The 24,395-nt window shown below is 47.5% G+C and overlaps 1 protein-coding gene and 1 pseudogene across 5 annotated transcripts in view; one reads left to right on the top strand and one right to left on the bottom strand.

Annotated features, from left to right (window-relative positions):
- STK32B (serine/threonine kinase 32B) overlaps positions 1 to 24,395 on the top strand; it is a 310,710-nt gene that overhangs the window by 74,906 nt on the left and 211,409 nt on the right. For all 5 annotated transcript variants that reach the window (XM_006216367.4, XM_031686033.2, XM_072946368.1 and 2 more), the window contains one exon: positions 12,273 to 12,424. In XM_006216367.4, coding sequence (XP_006216429.2) covers positions 12,273 to 12,424 — 152 coding nt within the window. The remainder of the gene's footprint in view (positions 1 to 12,272; positions 12,425 to 24,395) is intronic.
- LOC140688563 (ATP synthase subunit g, mitochondrial pseudogene) lies at positions 13,514 to 13,879 on the bottom strand (annotated as a pseudogene).

Below are 24,395 nucleotides of genomic sequence, written 5' to 3' on the forward strand. Positions count from 1 at the left end.
GCTTCTAACCATGTGTCTTGGACCAATCATGTAGCTTCTGCAAACGTCTTTTTCTTCTTCTGAAAAACAAGAATACCCATTTCTATCCTCATTATGTTCACGTTTTCCTTTCAGTCCTTGAACACACAGAGCATATTAGTAACAACTCCTTTAAAGTCCTTGTGTGCTAATTTCATGCCATTTCGGGGCCTGTTTCTCTTCATTAATTTCTTTCATGCTTACGGGTCATATTTTACTTCTTCTTTGTGTGTCTACTAATTTTGTTTGGATACTGGACATTGCAATTTTACTCAGTTACTTAACTTGTTTTTATTGAAGTATAGGTGTTTTATAATGTTATGTTGGTTTCAGGTGTACAGAATAGTGATTCAACATTTTTATAGATTACACATCTTTTAAAGTTATTACAAAGTATTGGTTATAGTCCCTGTACTGTACATTACATCCCTGTATCTTACTTATTTTATACCTAGTAGTTTGTACCTGTTAATCCCCTTTCCCCTTTGTGTCTCTCACCCTCACCTTCTTCCCCTGTGCTAACCACTCAGATAGACCTACTAGAAGTGAAAACTACAATATACAAAATGAAAAATTCATTGGAGGGGTTTAACTGCAGATTAGACAGTGCAGAAGAAAAGGTTAGTGAACTTGAAGACAGAGCAGTAGAAACTACACAAAACAAACACAGGGGGAAAAATGAACAGAGCCTCAGCAACTTACGGGACACTATGCAGTGGTTTACCATGTGTGGAATTGGAGGCCCAGAAGGAGGGAGGGGGATAGAAAATGTATTTGCAGAAATAATGGTTGAAATTTCTTTTAAAAATTGGTGAAAATGATAAAATCAAATACAAGAAGTTCAACTCAACCCCAAGCAAGAGAAACACAAAGAAAACATCATCCAAGAACAGCATCATCAAATTGCTTAAAGCCATTGAGAGAACATCTTCAAAGCAACCAGAGAACAAAAGGACACATGGTGTTAGGAAAAGGAAACCATGCAAGCCCGAAGACAATGGAGCAACACCTTTCCAGTGATGAAAGAGAGCTATCAACCTAGAACTCTACACCGAACAAAAGTACCCTTCCAGAATGAAAGCAAATCAAGACTTTTTAAAAAAGAATGCACAGACTGATCTTAAAGGATTACTGTGAAAATAAGGGGCAGAGACCATGCAGCCCCCAGCACCAGAGTTGGCATATGGTTAACATTTTTCAAATGCCTCCAGTGTCTTCTTGGCCCTGGGTGACGTTGTAGGTTCTGGGAAGTTTTGGGCAAGCACCTGGAGGGATGCTGGGGGAAGACTTGGCCCTCTTAGCTTGTCTGGCCATCTCCCACAGCACATCTGGCAGAAGGGTGGTCTTCAGGGTGCTCGTCTGCCTCCACCATCAGACTGTGAGATTCCTGAAAGGCTGGGATGGGTCACGTTCATCAGCACCTGGCTCAGTGCTCAGCACATGGTAAAAGCTCAGTAAAGGCTGCCTAGGGAGTGGGTGAGTGAGGGAAAGCAGAGAAAGCCCGGGTCTGTGTGGCAGCCGGCGATGAGACGAAGTGTGAATCCAGTCATGGGGCTGCTGCCGCTTCACATGTCCAGCACTTCCCTCCTGTTAGAATGAGCGCCCACCTGTTCGAGCCAGCGTGCAGGGCCCTGCAGTCTGGCTCACGCCCGTTTTCCTGACACCCCTCTCCCCGCTCCGTCCTCCTGCTCATCCTGTTCAGCCCTCTCTGGAACACGCTGAACTCATTTCTAACTCAGAACCTTTACGTTTGCTGTGTCCTCCACCTTAATCGCCTTCCCCCAGACCTTTGCCGGGGTCACTCGCACCATACAGAACTCTGCTCCAGCGTCCCCTCCGTGCGCCCTCCCTGAACGCCACTTGACCCACCCCAGGTGTTTCATATCCTTCTGCCCTTTCTGGTCCCTTTTTCTTCAGAGCACCCGTCACTACCCGTAGCTCCATTAGATGCTTGTTCATTCGTCCTCTTGGTTGTTGGGCTCACACACCAGAACACACGGTCTGTGAGGCAGCAGTGTTTCCTCACTGTTCTCAGTTGTATCCTGAGCACCTACTAAGCAACTCTGTATGTATAAGGGCTAATACATACACACATGTGTATTTACACACATGTATGCATAATGCATGAACATATACAAGCTTACTAAGCAGTGTATAGATATGCGTGCACACACTAAGTGTATATGAGCACACATGTATGTGCATAGACACGTGTACATGTATATATGCATATACACACATATAGCAGACATAAACACACGTGTATGTATATACAGATATATACAGCCACTATGCATTTTATGTATATAGGCATGTATACATATATCCACCACACACATATGGTATACAAATACATATACACACTCATATATGTATATGTATATATGTAAGTCCACAAAACAGTGTGTGTGTGTAAATCTCCACATATATATGCTTATACATATATACAAATATGCATATAAATGCATACCCACTGAGCAGTGTGTGTATATAAATTCACATATATTTATATATGCACATGTATATATGATGCATATGGCATATGTGCTATATATAATATAAATAAATGAATATTATATAAATGAATGAAGAACTTGACAATTAGCTAATCAACTGATAATATTTAGTTGACTGGTTTATACTGACTGCCTCTGGGTTAAGATCCTGAGAAGAATTTCTCCGTCTCCCCTGCTACAAAATTTCATTTTTGACAAATGCCTCTTCAGTTACCACCTCCCTCTCCAGCGTCACTTTCCATCCTCCACAGGTTCCTCTTGACCCCCTGGATGGTGGAGCCAGGGGGCATGTTGCATCTGCGCCTGCAGAGAGACCGGGCTGGAGTGCTCTGCTCTGAGTTAACTTTGATGTCGACAGGGCTTAATTATTTTCAAGGGAAGGAGGCGGCTACCTCTGGGAGAAGTTTCTCAGAACTTGGCTTCAAATGTCTTTCTTGAATTAGCCAATGGGCCCTCTGCTTAGAGAGCCATAGGGTTGAAACAAAATAAACAGGGAGTTAATTAAAATTCATGGAATAGCCAGAGGCAGTCTGCACATGAAATAGCAGAAAGTGGCACAGTTATGTGATAATAGCTCTTTATGTCCCTCAAAGGAAGATTCTGGATAAAATTGAGCAAGAGTTGCACAAATGATAATTCCAGACCCAACACTACTGTATTATGCCATGGTGATCATTTCCACACGCAAGCATATTATTAGACGTCTCGTTCCACATTTCCGACTTTCACATCTGCATGTGAATCCATAGCGTGAAAAAAAATTGATTAATAGCAAACTAACCAACTGAGTGCCCAGACTGCAACAAATCCATTTTGGAATTAAGTGGGGATTCAATTTTATGTTTATAAGTTTGAATGTTCAGAAACATTTGACTTGTCAGCGTGTTTTTTCCCCCTTAAAAATGTGATCTTAGTGAGGAGGGCGTAGCTCAGTGGTAGAGCACGTGCGTAGCATGCATGAGGTGCTAGGTTTAATCCCAGTACCTCCATTAATAAACAAACAAACCTAATTACCTCCCCCCCAAAATAAAAAAGAAACTCCCTAAATATTAAAAAGAAAGAGTATGTGGCAGGTGGTTTTTTAAAATGTGGTCTTTGGAATCTTTTTCATCTTTTTAAGCTGCCCATCCTCCAGGAGAAGGGTAGCGCGGGGCAAAGCATGCCAGGCTTTAGAGTCAGACAGTGAACGTTTGCGCCGACTGCTCTGTCCCGGCATTGTTTTTGGTACTGGTGATGGTGTGGCAAACAAGATGGATGAGGTCCCTGATGCCATAGAGCTGCCAGTTTAGTTGAGGAGACAAATATACGAACAATAAGCAAACATGGTTTCAATGATGATAATTGCTTTGCAGAAAATGTGTAGTGCTTGGGCAGGTAGGACTACCTGGAAGGGTAGGACTTCTTTCTTTGGAGCAGAGGGCAACAGGGAGGGCCTCTTTGAGATGGAGACATTTAAGCCAAGACCTGACTGCTAAGAAGGAAAAATACCATGTGGAGATCTAGGGGAAAGAACATGATAGACAGAAGAGACAGCAGATGCAAAGGTCCTGTGGCAGGGACTGAGTTAATGACGGGGCCATAGCACAGATGTCTACCACAGGCAGGGACTTGGAATATATGTTTGCTCTTTTCAGGACAATGCAAGAGTTAATTAGTGCATACCAAAATGGCTAGAGGGCTTCGGCTCAAAGCCTGACAGAGCTGAGTTGGAATTCTGGTCCTTCCGGTGACTCTGGGCCAGGTGCCTAACTTATCTGTCTCCATAGTGAGCTGTTATTCTTCTGTAAGAATCATTTTTAGAATTCTTTTTCTCTCAGTTATACATATATATTCCTTTTCATATTTTTTTCATTATAGGCCATTACAAGATACTGAACACAGTGCTTTGTGCTATACAGTAGGACTTTGCTGTTTACCTGTTTTATATATAGTAGTTAGTTAGTATCTGCAAATCCTGAACTCCTAATTTATCCCTCCACCGTCCTCTTCCCCCTCTGGTAACTGTAAGTTTGTTTTCTGTGTCTGTGAGTCTGTTTCCCTTTTGTAAATAAGTTCATTTGTGCCATTTTTTTTTTTAGATTCCACATATAAGTGATATCATACAGTATTTTTCTTTCTCTTTCTGATTGCTTCACTTAGGATGACAATCTCCAGGTCCATCCATGTTGCTGCAAATGCCATTATTTTATTCTTCATTTTTAGAATTTTCAAACATGATGCTTTTACTAAACACTTTTATTTTTCATGCAGACATATTTTTATAAAGGGTGGAATCCATTTCTTTTTAATGAAACATTTATTCCTTTCATATTAATTAGGCTGTGTTTGGCTTGAAGCATACTCTGAAGAAATTTGCTGGCTCCCAGGAATCGCTTTATCAAGAGCTAAATATCACAGGAATTGGCAGGCTCACTCGCGAATGGCTTTCAAGCACCAGCCAGAGCAGACGACCCATCACTGCCCAGCTTGATGACGTCACTGCTTATTTGCATTTCCCATCTTCCCACAGTGACGTCTCATTCCATCCTCTGGATGAGTCTTCCCAGGTCTTTTTATGTCTATAGAGTGGTTCCAACCTGTGTCACCTTATAGGATATTTTCCGGCACTAAGGGTGTCTGAAGCACCAGGACTGGTCCTGGGGTCTTGTCCCCATGACTCATGTTGGCGTTTCTTGACTGCAGTGTCCATTATGACTCTAGAGAGAAACCGTGTGTGTAAGCAGTGGTGTTAAATTATTTATAAAACCCATGATCACCTCTTGGAATTACCTTCACACTCTCCTCCGCTCCATTGTCAGAAAGAGCTCTTCTCCCTGCAAAGCCCACACTTTCCCTGTTGTTTGTTTGTATGTTCTTTCCTTTATGCATTCATTCCCTCACCGTTGTGTCCCTAGGATCCACAGTAGCTCCCCAGCGCCCTCAGGACAAAAGCCAACTGTATTGGTCTGGCAAAATCTCACAGGCTGGGGCCTTAAATCACAGGAGGGATTGTCTCACAGTGCTGGAGGCCAGAGAACACCTGCTGGATTTGGGCCTGCTCTCTCGACTCCATTTTAATTTAATTGCCTCTGTAAAGGCCCTGTCTCTAAATGCATCGTATTCCGAGGTACTGGAGGTTAGGGATTCAACATACTGGTTTGGGAAACATAATTCAACCTGCAACACCAACCTTTTAAAATGTCATTCAAGGCCATCCGTTGTCTGCTTCTCACTCGCCTTTGTTGCCTCATATTCCACCACAATCTCCATGATGTTTGCCTGCGACACCTCAGGTGAACACCAGTGAGCGTCACCTGATACAGGTCAGAACTCAGAGATGAAAGGTCCACGGAGTGGGTGCACTCTTCTCAGCATCTCTAGGAAAGGCTGGCTTAGGTTAGAGCATAGCTGGACACACAGTGAGGCTGGGCCCCAGTCATGGCATGCCTCCCCATGGCGCTCTCTCTTTTTACATGCTGACTGAGGACAGGTACTTTAGAATCAAGTACCAAGTAGTTTGAGCTTCCTGTGCTTGCTCTTTAAGGGACTGTGGGGGAAAAGTCAGATCATATAATTTTCTAATGAGGATGTTCTCAGGAGTGATAAAAAGAAAATTTGCATCATAGTGACATAAACAAGGAGGGTTTATTTTTCTCACATAACAAGAAGTCTGAAGGTAGGTGGTGCCATACTAACAGGTTCCGTATCTCTGAGACTCTCATAACCTCATGGTCACAAGAGGCTGCTGCAGGTCCAGACATTGCATATGTGCTCAAGATAGAAAGGACCAGAAAATGGTGAAGGGGAGAAAAGTGGAACCATCTATAGCTAGTCCCTTTTATTTAGATGTAAGACTTTTCTTAGAAGCCAGTAGCAGACTAATATCTCGTTGGCCAGAACTATGGCTACTTTTGGCTGCAAGTGAGTATTTAATGGATTACTTTGCCTTCTGGAAGAAAATTGTCCTATTACAGAGAAAGAAAGGGGAGGAACTTGGGTAATTAACATCATTGTCTGCCAAAGTCAGTCTTCTTGTCAGATAAGGGTGTTTGAACAATGGTACCCAGCGTGATCACTCTCTTTCAGCGACCTTATTTATTTATTTATTTATTTATTTACTTACTTACTTACTTATTTATTTATTTATTTGTTTGTTTGTTTGTTTGTTTATTTGGCTTTTCCCCAAATTGGTTGTTTCCCAGATTCTTGCTCCTATAAGCATAACCCGTGGCCTTTAATGCCACACTATAGCTGTTTATGCAATCCATGCACACTCACGTGGTGGGGGGGTGGGCAGTGGCGGTCAACTGAGTCAGGTAAGAAGGGGCACCCAGGCTGGGCCACGGAAGGGCAGCGCCAGCCATTGTACCTGCAGAGCTGTGCATTCCCAGCATGGCTCTGGCCTCTCTGATTCTGGGGTCACCTGTCCCCTAGAGTCTGGTTTGCCCGAGCTGAAAAGTAGGGGTTACAGTCTTGCCCATCGAGGTTACTGAAGCTGCAACCAGACAGAGACCTTCCTTACCAGTCCAGCAGCAAAGTGATTCTCAGCTGACTGCACGTCAGACTCCCCCAGGAGCTTTTACAGAGTACAGCATCCCAGGGCCCTCCCACATCTCAGGGTTGCCGCAGAACTGACGTCACTGTTCTGAAGGTGAAGCCCGTCTGGGGCCCACCCGATGCTGGCATGGTCTAGGGTCTCAACACGTGTCAGCCTCCTTCTTTGCTGACTTGGAGTCAATTCCCAAATTTCTGACACCCTGTGTCTTGACACACGTCTTTCTTAAGGAAGATCTGCAATCCACGCAAGCTAGCATTTATTTATTTGTCCCAATAAATTGTAATTAATAGTGATGACATCAGTTCCTAATTGAATCAGACTAATGAGAATGTTAATTGAGTGCTTTCATGTCAGCAACTTGGGTGACTTTGGCCAAATTGCTCATTCTCTGCCTCATTAACTGTGATTTCTCGTAGCGGGGGGTGCACTGTGCTGCCCTGCGGAGGACACTGGGGCCACTCCGGACCCTCCTCTTCTATTTCAGAGGCTCCTGGGAGCTGGGCAGAGCTGCCTGGTGGTGAGACGTGCTGATGAACTTTCTAGAACATCCATCATGAGCTCGGAAGGCCGTAATGATACTGTAGTGTCAGCGGATTCCCTCAGTCATGTGGTTGCCGCAGGCTTTCAAGTTGGGAGGAACGGAGGGACCTCCTGCTGAGTACAGGCACCAAGGGCCCCCCCTTCCCACGGCCACACGGGGCCTGGTGGGCCCTGTTGTAACTGAAATTCCAGCTCCTTGGCAGACTCGAGCTCAGGCCTGGAGGGCAGGGCCAGGGAGGCCCTCAGGTCAGGAGTGGTGATGCCTGCTAGGAGCGCAGCAGGGGGCCGCTGGTGGGAAGGGTATTCTAAGCAGAGGGAACAGAGCATGCTGGTGCTGGGAGTCCAGAGTCAAGGTGCCAAGTTCACACGTCTGAGCCCCTAAAAACCTGGGGTTCAATCAGGAACCAGGTGGCCTGGCTCCTGCCCTCATGTTGTCCAGGGTCTGACTGTCAGACAGGAACAGGGAAGACCCAGGGAGAAGCAGCACGGAATTAATGGTGTGTCTTGGAGCAACACGGGAGATGGAGGGGCTGTGGGAGCCCACCGCAAAGGGGCTTGATGCAGCCCTCAGATAAAGGGGAGCTTCCCACAGGAAGTGCTGGGCCAGCAGAGACAGTTAGTGGGGGAGGGGGCGGGGAGGCAGGGAGGAGGCGAGAAGGGTAGAAAGAGGTGGTGCGGTGGAGAAACTCTTTAAGGAAATTCTAAGGGTTTTGAGGTAGCTGGCATGAAGGGTGTGTGTGTGTCTCATGTGTGGTATGTGTATTTATTTGTGTGTGGTGTGTATGTGTACATATATATGTGATATGTGGCGTGTCTACCTGTGGGGATAAGAATGTGTGTATATGTGTGTGGTGTGTGTGATGTGTATGTGTGTGTATATATTTGAGGTGTGTATGGTGTGTGTGGTGAGCACACCACACACACACACCCCACACACATGCTGTCAGAGTGACAGAGGCAGGGAGGACTTTGAACATTTTCTGGAGGAGAAGGAAAGCCCTTGTAGGGCCTCATGTCTTCGGGGTCTTGGAAGCGCTGCTGGGCAGGACTTCTGCAGAGACTGGAGCAGAGGTGGCGCCGGCCGGTGAGGAGCTGTTGCAGAGAGATGTTCCTGACTCTGAAATCTCCAGCTCTAATCTCTGCACACCAGAGATTGCTCTGGTCACGGGCTCAGGTGGAGGGGACACGGGCCAGGGGCTAGGGCTGGAACTTGGGGTCCGGGGCGCACAGACTCGAGCCTGGCGCTGCTTTGGGAGTTGACATGCTCAGGGCTCAGGGTTGGGTCCCGGGTGCCAGTTGGCCCTGCACCCCCCAGCCTGCCCACATTTCCTGGGCACTTGCTAGGCTCCTCCCATGGCTCCGTGCACACCTGACAGGGAACCTGGTGGGGGGGGCAGGTGAAACCTGTCGCACAGTTGGGCTCACAGAGGTGCCCCGCCAAGTCCGTCAGCCAGAGGTGGGTGCCCACGATGGGCATTTACAGACAGTATCAGTTTCCTGTGGCCGCTGTAACAAAGAACCCTAAACTGGGGGGATTCAAACAGCAGGCGCTTATTCTCCACTCTTCTGGTGGCTCCAGGGAGGATCCGCCACAGGCCTGGCAACAATCTTTGGCCTCCCTTGGCTTCTAGATGCAGCGTCTCTCCTGCCTCTGCCTCCATGGCCACACCGCCCGCTCCTCTGTGCGTCTTCTGCCTTCTTTTCTCTCATTATAGAGACACTGGTTGGTGCAGGGCCCACCCTAATTCAGGATGACTCATCTTGAGATCCGTGACTTAATTATACCTGCGAAGGCCCTTTGTCCAAGTGCGGCCACCTTCGCAGCAGTGGGGGTCAGGCCTGGGCGTGTCTTCTGAGGAGCGCTGTTCAGCCCTGACTGCACCCTGCTCGTCCCCTCCTCTTTGGTTTTCTGCATTCGTCTCCCTGGGCCCCCGTCATCCTGCCTGACAGAGAGCCTGGGAGCTCGAATCTGTATGGTGAGGAATCTTCCTTGAATCTATATAGTGAAGGGCTTGGCTCAAGCCACCCACCGGTCAGTAGGAACTGTCTCCCCCAGGTACCCAGGCCTGCTCCGGCCATAGGACCAGGAATACCTGTGACCCTGTGTCCTGGGAAGCAGACGTCCCTCCCGGCACCCTGCCCTTCCTTCAGACGAGTCCTTGATGATGGTTGTGATGACGGTGCTAGTGACCACAATAACTGCATTTGCTGAGAGCCTGTTATCCTGGGAGTGTCGTATGCCTGAAACCCCGAGAAGTAAAGAAAAGGCGCCTGCATTCAGTACCTGCAGTGGGACAGCACCACACCCTTCACAGCATCCCCTCCCATGTCCTCGGAGGAAGAACATACTAGCCCCATTTGACTGATGAGTAGACTGAGGCTCAGGGAGGGTGGCCCCACTGTGGAGCTGAAGTAGAAGCCCTGGTTGGGGTGGCCTCAGAGCCCGAACTTCCTGCATCTTTGTGACTTCCCAGCAGACCCTCATCTCTACCCAGTGCCTTTGACTTTTCTTAGGTCTGTTTTTCATTTTAGCCTCTCTGACTCCTGGTCAGGTTGATTCAGCCATTGCTACCCACCTCACTTGGCTGACGAGGAGGCGAGGCCAGAGGGCCAGAGATGTGTGCATGGCCCTACTCCTGGTCTGCAGGAGGGCCAGGGGCAGGGCCCAGCCTCCTGACCCCAGGTCCGGCCTTCTTAGCTCTGTGTTCCTGAGAAACATAAGCATGTTTCTAAGATGTCTTAGAAAATAGATTCCAGTCCTAACACTGCCAGGCGCACCCACTTCCTCGGTCTCATGTGGTCCCACTTAGTTTCTCCCCAGTGGGGCAGGTGGGCTTGGCTAGTTCTGTTCAGACAGGTGCTGAGACCAAGGCTGGAAAGGCAGCAAGAACTGGAGTGGGAGTCAGGATTCAGGCTCTTCCCCATTGTCTTGAATCTGCCTCAGATTCACAGCACTTGGGAGCCGAAAGGGGTCCAGTTTCCAACAGAAGAGCAACTTGGGATGTGCAGAGAGAACCCGCAGCTCCCAGCCTGTAACCATATCCCTGGCGCTCTCTGTCACAAGCCCTGTGCCCGGGTAGGAAGTGCCGCTGGTGTCAGGCACCGGACCCGGGGAGGCAGAGGGCTGGGTTGGAGTCCCGAGCTGTGAGGTAGGTCTCAAACCTTCCCTCATCTGTCAAGTGAGGCTAATAATAGTAGCTACTGTGCTGGGTGGAGCAGTATCCCCTCGCCAAATTCAAGCAATGTGGCTGTTAGCCAGGGGCATCAAGGGTTGACAGCGACCCCCAGAAATTAAAAGAGGCAAAGAAGGGTCCCCCCACTGGAGACTTCAGTGGGAGCGCAGCCCTGCACGACCTTAATCGGAAGCTTCTGGAACTCTGAGACAGTCCATTTCTGTTGTTTTCAGCCCCTGCTTTGTGGTACCTCGTTATGACCACCTGAGGAAACGAATACGATACCCCAGCAGGATGATGGGACCCGGTACCTGTTCGCCCTGCTAATTTTTCCAGCCACATCGTCCTCCTTGCCGTGTGTCCTAAGGCTCCGTGTCCTCCTTGGCATCATTCCTTTCCCCTAAAAGCCTCTTTTTTTGCCTTTGCCATCTTTCCATCCTTTCATGCCCACCCTCCGGCACTGAGAGCCTTTCCTGACAGCGTGTCCCCACCCCACCATGAGTAAGGGAGTCACTCTGAAGTCGGACTCCTATGGGTTTGAACCCTGACACCAAGGGGCTTGTTGGACTCTGGGCAAGTTGATGAGCGCACTCGGGGCAACTGCTTCCTCGCGTTCCAGGGAGGATGGAGGCTTTATTCCAAGATTCTCGTGGGGATCACACAGAATCATGGAGAAGACAATTCTCTCAGTCTCCGCAATAAAGTGCTCAGGACAGGAACTGCCACTGTCACTGTCACCACTTCTCCTTTGCTCCCCCAGTGCCCGTGTGCCTTAGTTTGGGTTTCCCCAGGAGCAGAACCGAAGGGCCCTGGAGAGGTGAAGAAAGCATAGGAAGGGTTGGAAAGTGAATCAGGGAAGGAAAGGCAGGAGGCTGCCGGTCAGGGTATACCATCAGGCCAGTCCCCCCCAGCCCCGCAGAGCAGAGGCTCAAACTCCGGGAGCCCTGGGATCCTCAGACTTACCCGGGGATGGGCAAGGGCGCTGGGGTGCGGATGTCCCAGCTGCTGTCGTAGGTTGCTTTTGTGGGCCTGAGCTCTCTGGCATTGCCCGTCTGTCACAGCAGAGCAGGCTCTACTGGCAGAGTCCTCCGCCAAAGAGAAGCAGGGCTGGTGGAGGGAAGGTGGGCGCGCAAGTGGGCACGGACACTGTATGTCTCAGCATTGTAGACGCTGGTCCATCTGTCTGTTTGCCTCCCAGGCTGTGAGCTCCTTGAGGGCAGGGCTGCTTCTCTTCGTCTCCTGTTTCCGCAGCTGCTTTTTCAGCACTTAGGACATGGACAGCACTTAGTGTGACTGCTCCATGAACAGGTGAACCTGATCCAGCTCCTCCTTCTTGCGGACGTGGGGAGGCTGTGGCTTAGCCAGAGCTGCTCCGCTACCAAGATTTCGGGACCAGGACTTGAACCCAGGAGTAGGATTGCAGGGATGGGCTTTTTTTTTTCCTTTGGAATGTTGGCCTAAATCTTCTTCCTTTTGGCTGCTGCTCAGGTCTGCATCGTGCAGAAGCGAGACACTAAGAAAATGTATGCCATGAAGTACATGAACAAGCAGAAGTGCATCGAGAGAGACGAAGTTCGGAATGTCTTCCGGGAACTCCAGATCATGCAGGGACTGGAGCATCCTTTCCTGGTCAACCTCTGGTGAGTGATTCCATCCGGGGCTCCTGTGAATTCCTTCTTCTGGAGCCAAATGCAAATACAGCTCTGCTGGAGGGAGGCTTCCATACTGTAAAGAGTAAGAAATGAAATTTTCCAGGTTCAAATATTCTTTTGAATATTTCATCGAGTACATTTTCTGATGAATATGTTGTAGAGCACATTTTCTGATGAAATCTTTAAGCATGTGCTTAAATTCTGCTCTCTTATCTAATGAATCAAAATTGAAATAGATTTAGAAAAGAAGGTTCATGGATGTTTGAGGACACATTCAGGTTGTTGTAGGACAATTCCAAAGTCTTCTGTGGGGGATTTAAGGTTTTGGAAAATCACATCCATAGTGCTGATAGCAAGAAGGATTTCTCAGAGCTGATGTTTCACTTCACTCTGGATGGCTGCCCAGCGTGGACGTGCTAAATTCCAAGTTCTGAATCTGGACCACAAGGCCTGCTGGGATCCATGCTCTGGAACTTTCTCTCCATCCCGTCCTTGGCTATCAGCTCTGCTTTAATTTGTGTCCTTGATTGCTGCCTTGCTGGTCGCTTCCCTGCCTCTGTGCCTGTGCCTGTGACATCTCTTCCTGAAACTTCCACCTCCGTGTTTTCCCCGCTTTCTCTAACCAAATTCTGTGCATTCCTTTGGCTCAGCTTTCAAGGTACTTAAGCCCGGACCCTTTGCTGCTCCGTAGGTTGGGTGTGTGCCCCTCATGTCTCCAACCTCGACCTGTGCTTGACCCAACAGAGCCTTCACCGCCTTGAACCCGAATTGTTGGTTTACTTGTCTGTCCTGGCTGAGAAGTCACCTGCTCCTTGAATACAAGGGCTGTTTCCTGGTCCTTTGTTTCTGTGGTTCTAATGCAGTCTCGAACAGGCTGGAGACACTTAGTAAGTGTTTCCTGAGCTGGATTTTGTGGAAGGGGAGGGGACAGGCTGTTCTAGGAAATGAATTCTGACTGTCTCATTCTGCATCTCAGTTGACAGATTTTTTATCTTTGTTTTGACACTATTTTATCCAAACTGCAGTCTGATCGCACTCAAATAATAAACTGAATATAATCACGTTAGAGATTGGTCTTCAGACATTATAGCCAGCGACGCCACGCTTGCCTATAATCTCACCAACACAGAACTACATCCACACCTCAGTGGCCACCAAACCATTCAGCAGAGCTTCCGTAACTGGGAGCTGTTTGATGCTACCAGTCTGGGCACCGTGGCCTATTTTTCCAAGCTCTGGGTAGCTGCCGGGATCTCAGCGGGGGTGGGGAGGGGCCAGCCCTACTTTGGCATAGTGCCCAAATGTGTCCAGTCGCGGCTTCGAGGAAGTCACTGCGGCACTGAGCAGCGCCTGGGCTTTCTCCGCGAGGTTATGGACAAACTGGGCCGTGGTTCCGGGAGGGAAAGCCCCTCCCGCCCGGCCGGATCTGTGATTCAAGCGCATCTTTTGCGATGGGAATGTCTAGCCAAGCCCACATTCCTAATGTCACCAATGGCTTCGACGGCCCTTTATACTCAGAAGCACTCTGTGAACAGGGGGTGACAGCACAAGGAGAGGGTGTCCAGGTGCGCCTGACAGGTGCCTCAGACTCGGGGTTTCTACGGGGAAAAGCCACACTGCACGTCGTACACTGGAGTCTGAGTAACAGGTGCGCATGCGTCTTGTCTCCAGGCAACCGTCCAAACCCCTTGGGGGAATTCAGCCCCTTCATGTTTTGATTGCTGTACAAGGGAATCTTTTAAATTTATATTTGATCAAGGGAACATTCAGTTTATAACATGATACAAGGTTCATGTGCACATTATGTTTCTACCCCGGTAGCCCCTACATTGTGCTCACCACCAAAAACTAACCCTCCGTCCTTCACCAGACGGCTGATGTCAACCCTTCACCCATTTCCCACTCCCCTCACCCACCCTTCCCCTCTGGTAGCCACTGCTCTAGTCTCGGTATGGTCGTGTTTGTTTTTGATTGGTTTGGTTTGCTCATTTACTTTTTGTTTGTTTTTTATACCCTACATACGAGTAAAATCACACAGGATTTGTCTCTCTCCCTCTCTCTTACTTCACTTAGCGTAATACCCTCAAGGTCTGTCTGTGTTGCAAGTGGCAAGATTTCATATAGCTTTTTTTGCATCTTCTTTTTTTATTGAACTATAGTTGATTTACAATATTGTGTTAGTTTCAGGTGTACAGCATAGTGATCAAGTCATATATATATGCTTAGGTTATTACCGTACCTTGGCTGTTATAAACAGTGCTGCAGTGAACATGGGTGCAAATATCTTTTTTTTAAACATTTTTTATTGATTTATAATCATTTCACAATGTTGTGTCAAATTCCAGTGTAGAGCACAATTTTTCAGTTATACATGAACATATATATATTCATTGTCACATTTTTTTTCTCTGTGAGCTACCACAAGATCTTGTGTATATTTCCCTGTGCTATACAGTATAATCTTGTTTATCTATTCTACAATTTTGAAATCCTGTCTATCCCTTCCCATCCTCCACCCCCTTGGCAACCACAAGTTTGTATTCTATGTCTATGAGTCTATTTCTGTTTCGTTTTTATGCTTTGTTTTTTTGTTTTTATTTTTGTTTTTGCTTTTGTTTTTTAGATTCCACATATGAGTAATCTCATATGGTATTTTTCTTTCTCTTTCTGGCTTATTTCACTTAGAATGACATTCTCCAGGAGCATCCATGTTTCTGCAAATGGCGTTATGTTGTTGGTTTTTATGGCTGAATAGTATTCCATTGTATAAATGTACCACATCTTCTTTATCCAGTCATCCGTTGATGGACATTTAGGCTGTCTCCATGTCTTGGCTATTGTAAATAGTGCTGCTATGAACACTGGGGTGCAGGTGTCATCCTGAAGTAGGGTTCCTTCTGGATATAAGCCCAGGAGCGGGATTCCTGGGTCATATGGTAAGTCTATTCCTAGTCTTTTGAGGAATCTCCATACTGTTTTCCATAGTTGCTGCACCAAACTGCATTCCCACCAGCAGTGTAGGAGGGTTCCCCTTTCTCCACAGCCTCTCCAGCATTTGTCATTTGTGGATTTTTGAATGATGGCCAGTCTGACTGGTGTGAGGTGATACCTCATTGTAGTTTTGATTTGCATTTCTCTGATAATTAGTGATATTGAGCATTTTTATGTGCTTATTGATCATTTATATGTCTTCCTTGGAGAATTGCTTGTTCGGTCTTTTGCCCATTTTTGGATTGGGTTGTTTATTTTCTTCTTAAGTCACGTGAGCTGCTTTTATATTCTGGAGATCAAGCCTTTGTCGGTTTCATTTGCAAAAATTTTCTCCCATTCTGTAGGTTGTCTTTTTGTTTTACTTCTGGTTTCCTTTGCTGTGCAGAAGCTTGTAAGTTTCATTAGGTCCCATTGGTTTATTCTTGCTTTTATTTCTTCTAGGAGAAAATTTTTGAGATGTATGTCAAATAATGTTTTGCCTATATTTTCCTCTAGGAGGTTTATTGTATCTTGTCTTATGTTTACGTCTTTGATCCATTTTGAGTTTATTTTTGTGTATGGTGGGAGGGAGTGTTCTAGCTTCATTGTTTTACATGCTGCTGTCCAGTTTTCCCAACACTATTTGCTGAAGAGACTGTCTTTATTCCATTGTATGTTCTTGCCTCCTTTGTCGAAGATGAGCTGACCAAAAGTTTGTGGGTTCATTTCTGGGCCCTCTATTGCAAATATCTTTTTGAATTAGTGTTTTCATGTTCTTTGGATACATACTCAGAAATGAGATAGCTGGATCTAATGGTAGTTATATTCTTAACTTTTTGAGGAATCTCCATACCGTCCTCTACTGTGGCTGCACCATTTCTAATCAGAAAAGCAACCTGTGTTCATTGCACCAGATTACATTTTGGTGTGTAATTCTTGTTGTACTTCTTTTCTCATGTCAATAGGACTGTAAATTTAATCGATATAAACAGCATGTATAACAGTGTTGGATTTTGCTTTTTCAAACTGATTGTCTGGCAGGAGCATAATTTCCTTATGACAAACTTCTTATGAATCATTTTTAGTGACTACATAACCTTCCACTCTGGAGAAGGGTAATAAGACATCTAACCTTTAACATGTCACATAGGTTATTTCAGGCTGCTTCTGATTATCTTGCCAATGTAAATAATGCTGAGATGAAGATCTCCGAGTCTCAGCTCTTTCAGGGGAGACTGCTTGGATTGGGTCAAGGGGATGGATTGGACATGTGGGCTGTGATGGGTGTTGAAGGAGGGAGGCTGTGTTGGCATCCTCCCTTTTTAGGTACCACTTTTTGACGCTGTTTACAGTCTCTAAGATGCCAACAGATTAATGACAGACCACCTTTAATTCCATGTAAATGCTGGGTCAGTAGCAAAACTCCCTCCACACACTGGCCTCCGAAGGCATTGCCTTCTCATCGTAAGCAGGAAAGGAGAGAACCTCTCAAACTGTCTGGCCTCAGTGTTTTACATGTTAATGGTGATAGTAGTACTATGTTTACTGCTAGGACTATTTTGAGAATTACTGAGAGCAAAAGATATGAAAGTGTATTTTCTGTAAATGAAAATATTATTCACTCTAAGAGGTTTTATATATGTGTGTGTGTGTGCCTACATATGACAATAGATGGATGATAGGTAAATAGATAGACAGATAGATAGATAGATAGATAGATAGATAGATAGATAGATAACGCCCCTTCCAGCTTGAAGTGGAAAGGAGAGGGTCCTTAATCCGTTGGCTGGTACTGCGTACCTTACATACTGCATGGCTCAGGATTTTTTATTATGGGGACTTCAACTTTGCCTCAGGGGACTCCTCGGGGCTTGTAACTGAAAGGCCTAGCACTCCAGCTGACTTCAGTCTGCCTCTCGATCTCCTGCTCTCCTGTGTGCCCACTTTATTTTCAGAGCCATCACTCATGCTGACCACTGGTTGTTCCTGTTCCTCCTATGAGCTGAACAGCCCCAGCAGAGGCTGAAGGTCACTGGTGTGATTGACCTGGTCATGTGCCCATTCCTAAAGCAGTGGGGGAGGGGCTAGCAGGTTGGCCCCACCTGAATCTCAGGAATCTGCAGAGGGGAGCTGTTTTCAGAGCGCCGTAGTGACCATGCCCGCCACATGATTGGCACATTATATCCTCGTGCTGCAGTCTTCATAACAGGCCTGCAGAAGGAGGGGTTTGGGCCCCCTTTCTCCGAGAGGAAAGGCAGGCTCAGAGCAGTTCATGACCGCACCTGAACCAATGAGACTGCAGTTCCAACTCGAGACCATCCACTGTGCCCTAAGGTTTCCAGTTCTTGTAGGGAAATGACCACCAGCTTGTACTGGGTATTTGGTAAGTGTCTCCTTTAACTTCTATTAATCTTCCTAATGGCCTCTCCAGTTTCCTACTATCGTCCTAATATCATTATGCCTGTTTACAGATGGGGAAACTGAGTCCCATCACTAGTAGGTGGTGGAGATGGACTTGAACCCAGGCTGTCTGGCTTCAAGGGCCACACTCACAGCACCTCTCCCACAGCTGTGAGAAGGCCCTGGCCCTTCCCTGCTTAGCCAACTGCACCCCCTGCTCCCTGCCTGGAGCCCCTCCTGCTGGGCTTCTGTTTGGCTGCCTCTCACCCCACTGGCAGGGAGCACAGGGTGGAATTGCTTGTTGGGTTCATAAGGACACCACTGCTTTAAATTAATGATACGTCAGCTTTTCATCTCATTACACGGAGGGTGAATTATCACAGCCTTGGAAAGCCTGCCTGTGCCCCTCCTCATTCTTTTTTGCTGACATGCTCTATAACCGGCAGAGGCAAAGACCAGGCACTGATTAGTTTTCATGACAGTTTGGCCTCTAAGGAGTAAATGATGGGTGCTCCCAGGCCTGTGACCATCCAGGTTGAGTTGTCAAGTGCAATATTTTCACCTGTTCTGAAGCGAAATTGTTTGGCTCTCTTGGGCTTCAGGACACCAGGGCAAAGGAAGAAGGGAGTGAAAAATCACCCCAGGGACAGGGGCTGGTACATTAGCAGGAGCCCTGGAGAGTTGGGGAATGGGGGAGGAGAGGAGGGGAGAGATGGGGAGGGGAGAGTTTCAACACTCAGCTCTGAGGTCTGATGTCCCCGGCTATGAGGCTGCTCTGGACTTAATGGTGCTTCCCTGTCCCCCGGCCCTACCGCATGCAGACTCACATATGGATGCCCTAACCCCCAGTGTGACTGTATCTGTGGACAGGGTCTTTTAAGTGGCCATTAAGGTTAAGTGAAGTCGTTGGGGTGGAGCCCTAATCCCAAAGGATGGTGGCCTCCTAAGAAGATGGAGAGAGAGCGAGTCTCTCTGCCACGTGAGGACACAGCAAGAAGGTGGCCATCTGCAAACCAGAAGGAGAGTCCTCACCAGATCACCACCACGCCTGGACCCTGATCTCCGACTTGCAGTCTCGGGAACATTGCGGAAGTACGCGTCTGCTGCTGACGCCCCCTAGGCGTGGTTTGTGTTATGGCAGCCCGAGTGGACTAATACAGAGGCCTTGAGAGTCATTTGATTTTCTGCGCTGTGTCTCAGTTGCCTTATGTATAAGATGCAGATGAAAAGATGACCACATCATAGGGTTGCTCTAAGGACCAAGTAGGGTCATATATAACAAGTATCCACAGGGTCCCGGGCAGGGCGCCAGCTGGATCCGGAACCTCTGATGCTGTTGTCATGGTAACACTCGTCTTTCAGGTTCCCCTTGGGCTGGCTGGACCAGTTCTCTTCCAGCAGTGGACATGAGGACATGCTGACTGTTGGAAGATATGTCTTGAGTTTTCAGTACTAGATTTTCATCCTGATTACATGGTAGTGAGTAGGTAGGTCACTTGTGTTTTCAGACTGTATTTCAAAATCCAATTCCATGTACCAGATTGACTGTGCTAGACTAGCTGTTAAAATGATCTGTTTATAATTGGTCCATTGCCTCCCCTGCCCAGTTTGCCATTGAAGTAACTGTGGGAATGGAGTTCGGGCAGGATGGGATGAGAACAGATACCTGCAGTCAGTTTAAACAGTTCTCATAGCAAGTGTTGTGTTATTTCTAGAACCTTCCCTGAGTAGCAAAGGGCTGGTTCAAGACACAAGTCTTTACGAAACACTCTAAGCCAAGAAAGAACCACTTAAACCAGTGGCTGATTTTTCTTAAGCATTGAGAACTTCGACTACAGTAAAACTATTTAAGGTGTTGAAAAGTGGAGCTGCTCTGTCTGAAGCAAGGGGACAGGAAAGGAAGCTGAGGGACAACAGAGACAGGAAGGCCCTCGGGGAACCTTTGATGAAGGATGGAAACCCTTTGCAAAGAATCACCAGTTACTGAGCAGCCTCATGTCCATAAAAATAATCATCTTTGGTCTTGAATATTGCTGCAGCATCCCAGCTCACCTTTCAGCACTCAGCCAGCACCAGTTCGCCCCACACGGGGTGCCTTCGGTCAGGTCAGGCTGCTGTAATAGATTGCTGTCGACCGGGCGGCTTAACAGCAGACATGTATTTCTCACAGTTCCGCAGGCTGGCAAGTCTGAGATCAGGGTGCTGGCCTGGTCAAGTTGTGATGAAGACCTTTCTCCTGGAGTAGAGATGCTGTCTTCCTGCTGGGCCCTCACGTGGGAGAGAGAAAGAGTGACCCACCCTCATGACCTAATCACCCCCTGGAGGCTCTGCCTCCGTCACGCTGGGGACTAGGGTTTCACTTTAGGAATTTTTGGAGGGACACAGACATTTAGTCCACAGGAGGGCAACCTTTATCAAAGTGCAGATCTAAGTCCACCCCTCCTCTGAGCAGAATACCGCAAAGCCCAGGGAATACACTTCTCTCCATGCGCTGACCCCTGACATTACGTCAGTCTCTCCTTCTGACACCCACCCTTGTCACCGTCTTGCTGCATTTTTGTCCAGCCATTCTGACTCATGAGTGCCCCCTGTACTTCATCTTGCTGTTTTCACCCCGCTGGGCCTGGCACATGCTGTTCCTTCTGCCTGGAACGCTGACTCCCCTTGGTTCTCGGTGAGAACTTCCGCTCATCCTCCCACAAGTATTCATTCATTTAATAGGTACTGATTGGACCCTTCCTGGGTACCAGGCGCTGTCTTAATTTCTAAGGGCACAGAGAAGAAGAGAATAAATATGGCTCCTGCCCTCTTGGAGTTTACAGACCAGGCACCACCCCTTCCAACGAGCTTCCTCAGGACGGCTGCCCAGGTCCCCACCGGCCGTGCTTGCTTCTGGACTCTGCCGCAGCACAAGGCAGCTCAGCCGCTTTTATCTGTTTGTATGTCTGTTTCCTCTGTTAGCAGGGAGCCGCTTGGGGAATGGGACCGTGCCCTATTCACCTCTGTATTCCCAGCACCTGCTGTTCAGTACGTTAATTCATTCAGTGTTTGTTAAGGTCCTAGAACATGCCAAACACTGTGCTGGCCCTGGTGATAGAACAGTGAGCGAGATGGTCGCTCGCCATCTCTACTGAGCTTACAGATGAGAGAGGACAGACCCTCAGCCTCAGCCAGCGGTTGATTCTGCCCCCCTGCTCTCTTCTTACATCTTGAGTAGTCACGGTCCTTTGGGGTCCTGGGTAAGTTAAAAAACATAGAGATTCCAAATATCCACCATATCGTGGGGCTCAGAGATATGGGAAATGCTTGTGAGGTTCTTCCAAGTTCCAGTTAGTATCATCTTATGTTTCCATCACCATGGTAACTCCCTTAATAAAAGGGAGCAAGAGGTGATGCTGTCTTGTCCAGGGTCCTTTTCTCATCCTTTACTATTCAAGGTTTTGTCAGGTTTGTGCTTTCAAGATCCCAGGTTTCCCAAATTTTATTTTTAGTTATTATTATTATTAATTTGTTTTAATTTTAATTTTAATTTTTTTTATTTTTACTGGAGGTACTGGGGATTGAACCCAGGCCCTCGTGCATGCTAAACATGCACTATACCACTGAGCTGTCCCTCCCTCCACCAAATTTTATTTTTAAGTGGTGTAGGTTTGTTATACTTAAGCGGGTGAGTGTGGATTACAAGATGTACCAGCTGCGTTCTGACATCCAGAGGGTCAGCCCTGAACTGTGGAAAGGGATGGGTGAGGACCCAGAGAATGTGCTGTGCAAAAACCAGGGCTTGGGGAGAGTGGAAGTGGGCCCGGCAGTGGCCTTCGTGTATCAGATAATTCCTGCGGGTGAATGGGGATGGGAATCCAGAAATCCATGGAAGGGCATGGAGTTTGCCCAAGGTCCATGGGAAAGCCGGGACCCCCTTGGACCTGCCCGCAGTCTTTGCAGCGCTCTGCCTCCCCATCTTCTACCCACACAGTGCCTTCTTGTGCCCATTTCTGTGACTTCTCATGCTTTTTCTGTAATTAGTACTCTCCTTGGTCCTTGGGGATCATTAAAGTCTTCCTACACTTCATCAGTGCCTAAAGTACTGGTAGCACTCCCCTTTGATTGATCTCTTGTGGTGCACGGCTCTTTTCCTATTTCACCCTGATTGGTCTTCCGAGCCATCTTCCATGGTGGATGTTACCACCCCCAGCTTACAGCTGGAGAAGCTGAGGACTGGTGGGTTAAGTAACTTGTGGGGGATTATGTAGCTGACAAGAGGCAGCATCGGGACTAGAGGCAACAATGTGCCAGTAATGCTTCACAACCAGCTGTCCAAGGGACAGAAAGTAAGCCCTGGCTGGTAGAGTTGGCCGATTTCCGTGGTGTCAGTTCTCCCATCATGGCCTGCTACAGGCTGAAGGTATGAATCTTCCCCAGATTCATATGTTGAAGCCTTAACCTCCAGGGTGATGGTAGCAGGAGGTGGGCCCTTGGGAGGGGATCGAGTCATGAGGGTGGGGCCCTCGTGAACAGGATTAGTGCCCTGACAAGGGGTCCCACTGAGCTCCCTCACTCCTTCCCCTTCTGCATGTGAAGACACAGCCAGAAGACAACTGTCTGTGAGCCAGAAAGCTGACACTCACCAGACACCAAATCCACTTGCACCTTAATCTTGGACTTCTAGCCTCCAGACTGTGAGAAAGAGATTTCTGTTGCTTCTAAGCCACCCAGTCCATCACATTCTATGATAGCAGCACAAGCGGACGAAGACATGGTTGATTTCAAACTAACAGTATGTCAGCCTGCTTGCAAAATTTCTGAAAACTGAGACATTCTCGAGGCAATAGGAGCCAGCTCAAGCACAACCCTGACAGACTCAGATCTAACACCGAAGCTTTGATTCTTCCTAAACCCATCTTCAGTGAGCCAGGGCCAGGATGCACCTCACAGACCTGAAGGTGGATAAGCAATGAGAGTGATGCTTTGAGATCAGTTAAAAAGAGGAAATATGGTGGTTGAATACCAGGCAAAAAGTGTTCCTTCCCTTTCCTAGGACTGTGCTCTTGGAAAGTCTCAGTTTCCTTGTCAATACAATGGGGATAATACCCTCCTCTTTTCCAGGCTTTGTGAAAGTCCAAATGAAATGGGATCCAGTGGATGAAGGTTCTGTGAAAATAGTAATTTGTTAGTGAGATGTACTTTATTGCACTTCCTTCTGAGGAGAACTGAAGCACGGGTCGTAGCCTGTAAACTCCATGAATGGTTTATGTGCCTGAAATCGCCGGGGAGAGGCAGTGAATGTGGTTGTAACTATGCGAACTGCAGGTAAAGCCGACGGATGCTAAGCGATGAGCAGTTCTCTGTTAAGCTTGTGTCCCAAAGAGAATCAAAAATTGCCATAGAGTGTCATACCTTTTATTGGGAAGTATATACCCACTGTGGTGAGCTTAATTAAATTGGAGACTGTGGCTCCCTTGTTCCTCGGGTTTTTGAAAGTCTCGTGGCAGCTCCCAGTGTCCTTCTGACAGCCAGGCACGCACCCACCTGGGTCATCGCACTGGAATTTCCTCTGCCTGGGATAGCTTCCCCTAGGCACCTGCAGGGGGCGTTACCTGCTGTTTGAGGTCTTTTCTTGGCTACCCAATTGTAAGTGGTCAGTTCCTCCCCATCCTGGCAGTCTCAACCCACTAACCCTCCTCCCCGCTTTAGATGCAATACATTTCACTTACTTATCCTGTTTATTTTCTATGCCTCCTTCACACACACACATGCGTGAAGGAGGGAAGGGCTCCAGAGGGCACACTCATCTACATTTTCACTGCTTTCCTCAGCACTCGGAAACCTGCCTTGGCATGGGGTGGAGGCTCAGTAAGTGCTTGCTGAATGAATGATTGACCGACTTCATGTCCTCTGCCCCGCAGAGGATATGCAGAGGCTGTAACTGGCCAGCTTGCGCTGACCCACACCGATGTGGCCATCAGAACTAAAACCAAAAGTGAGCCCTCTAGTCTTCCCAGCCCAACGGAAGGTATTTTGCTAATCTGAACAAATGGTGTTTCCACCCCAAACCTCTGATCCCGCGTCAGTTTGTAAAGCTAAGGAAGGAAAGTGACCTTTTAGATTCTGATGGGTGATGGTGGTGGCGGTTCTAACAGCAAACCCTTATTAAGCGCTGGCTGTGTACCTTCTGGGCGCTCATCTTAGTTATTGCTCACAGTGTCCTGTCCAGTGGCACTGTGCCTTTCCATTTGGCAGAGGGACAACTGAGGCCGAGGAAGGTTCGTGGCTTGTAAATGAGTGGACCGCACATCAGGCCAGTGGTCTGCACCAGCGCTCCCTGCCTTTGGGTTCATGTGTTCATTGATTCAGCACTGATTGATTGATCCATTTGATTGATTGATGGATCTTAGCCAGTAGGTATTTATTTTGTAAAGTGATTTTTCTCCCCCTAGTCTTTTTTTAAATTGAAGTACATTGATTTGCACTGTTGTGTTAGTTTCTGGTGTACAGCATAGGGATTCAATTATACATATATAAATATTCTTTTTCATTACAAGTTATTACAAAATATTGAATATAGTTCCCTGTGCTGTACAGTAGGTCATTG

The sequence above is a fragment of the Vicugna pacos genome, chromosome 2, assembly GCF_048564905.1.
Source record: "Vicugna pacos chromosome 2, VicPac4, whole genome shotgun sequence".
In the NCBI taxonomy this organism is placed as follows: domain Eukaryota; kingdom Metazoa; phylum Chordata; class Mammalia; order Artiodactyla; family Camelidae; genus Vicugna; species Vicugna pacos.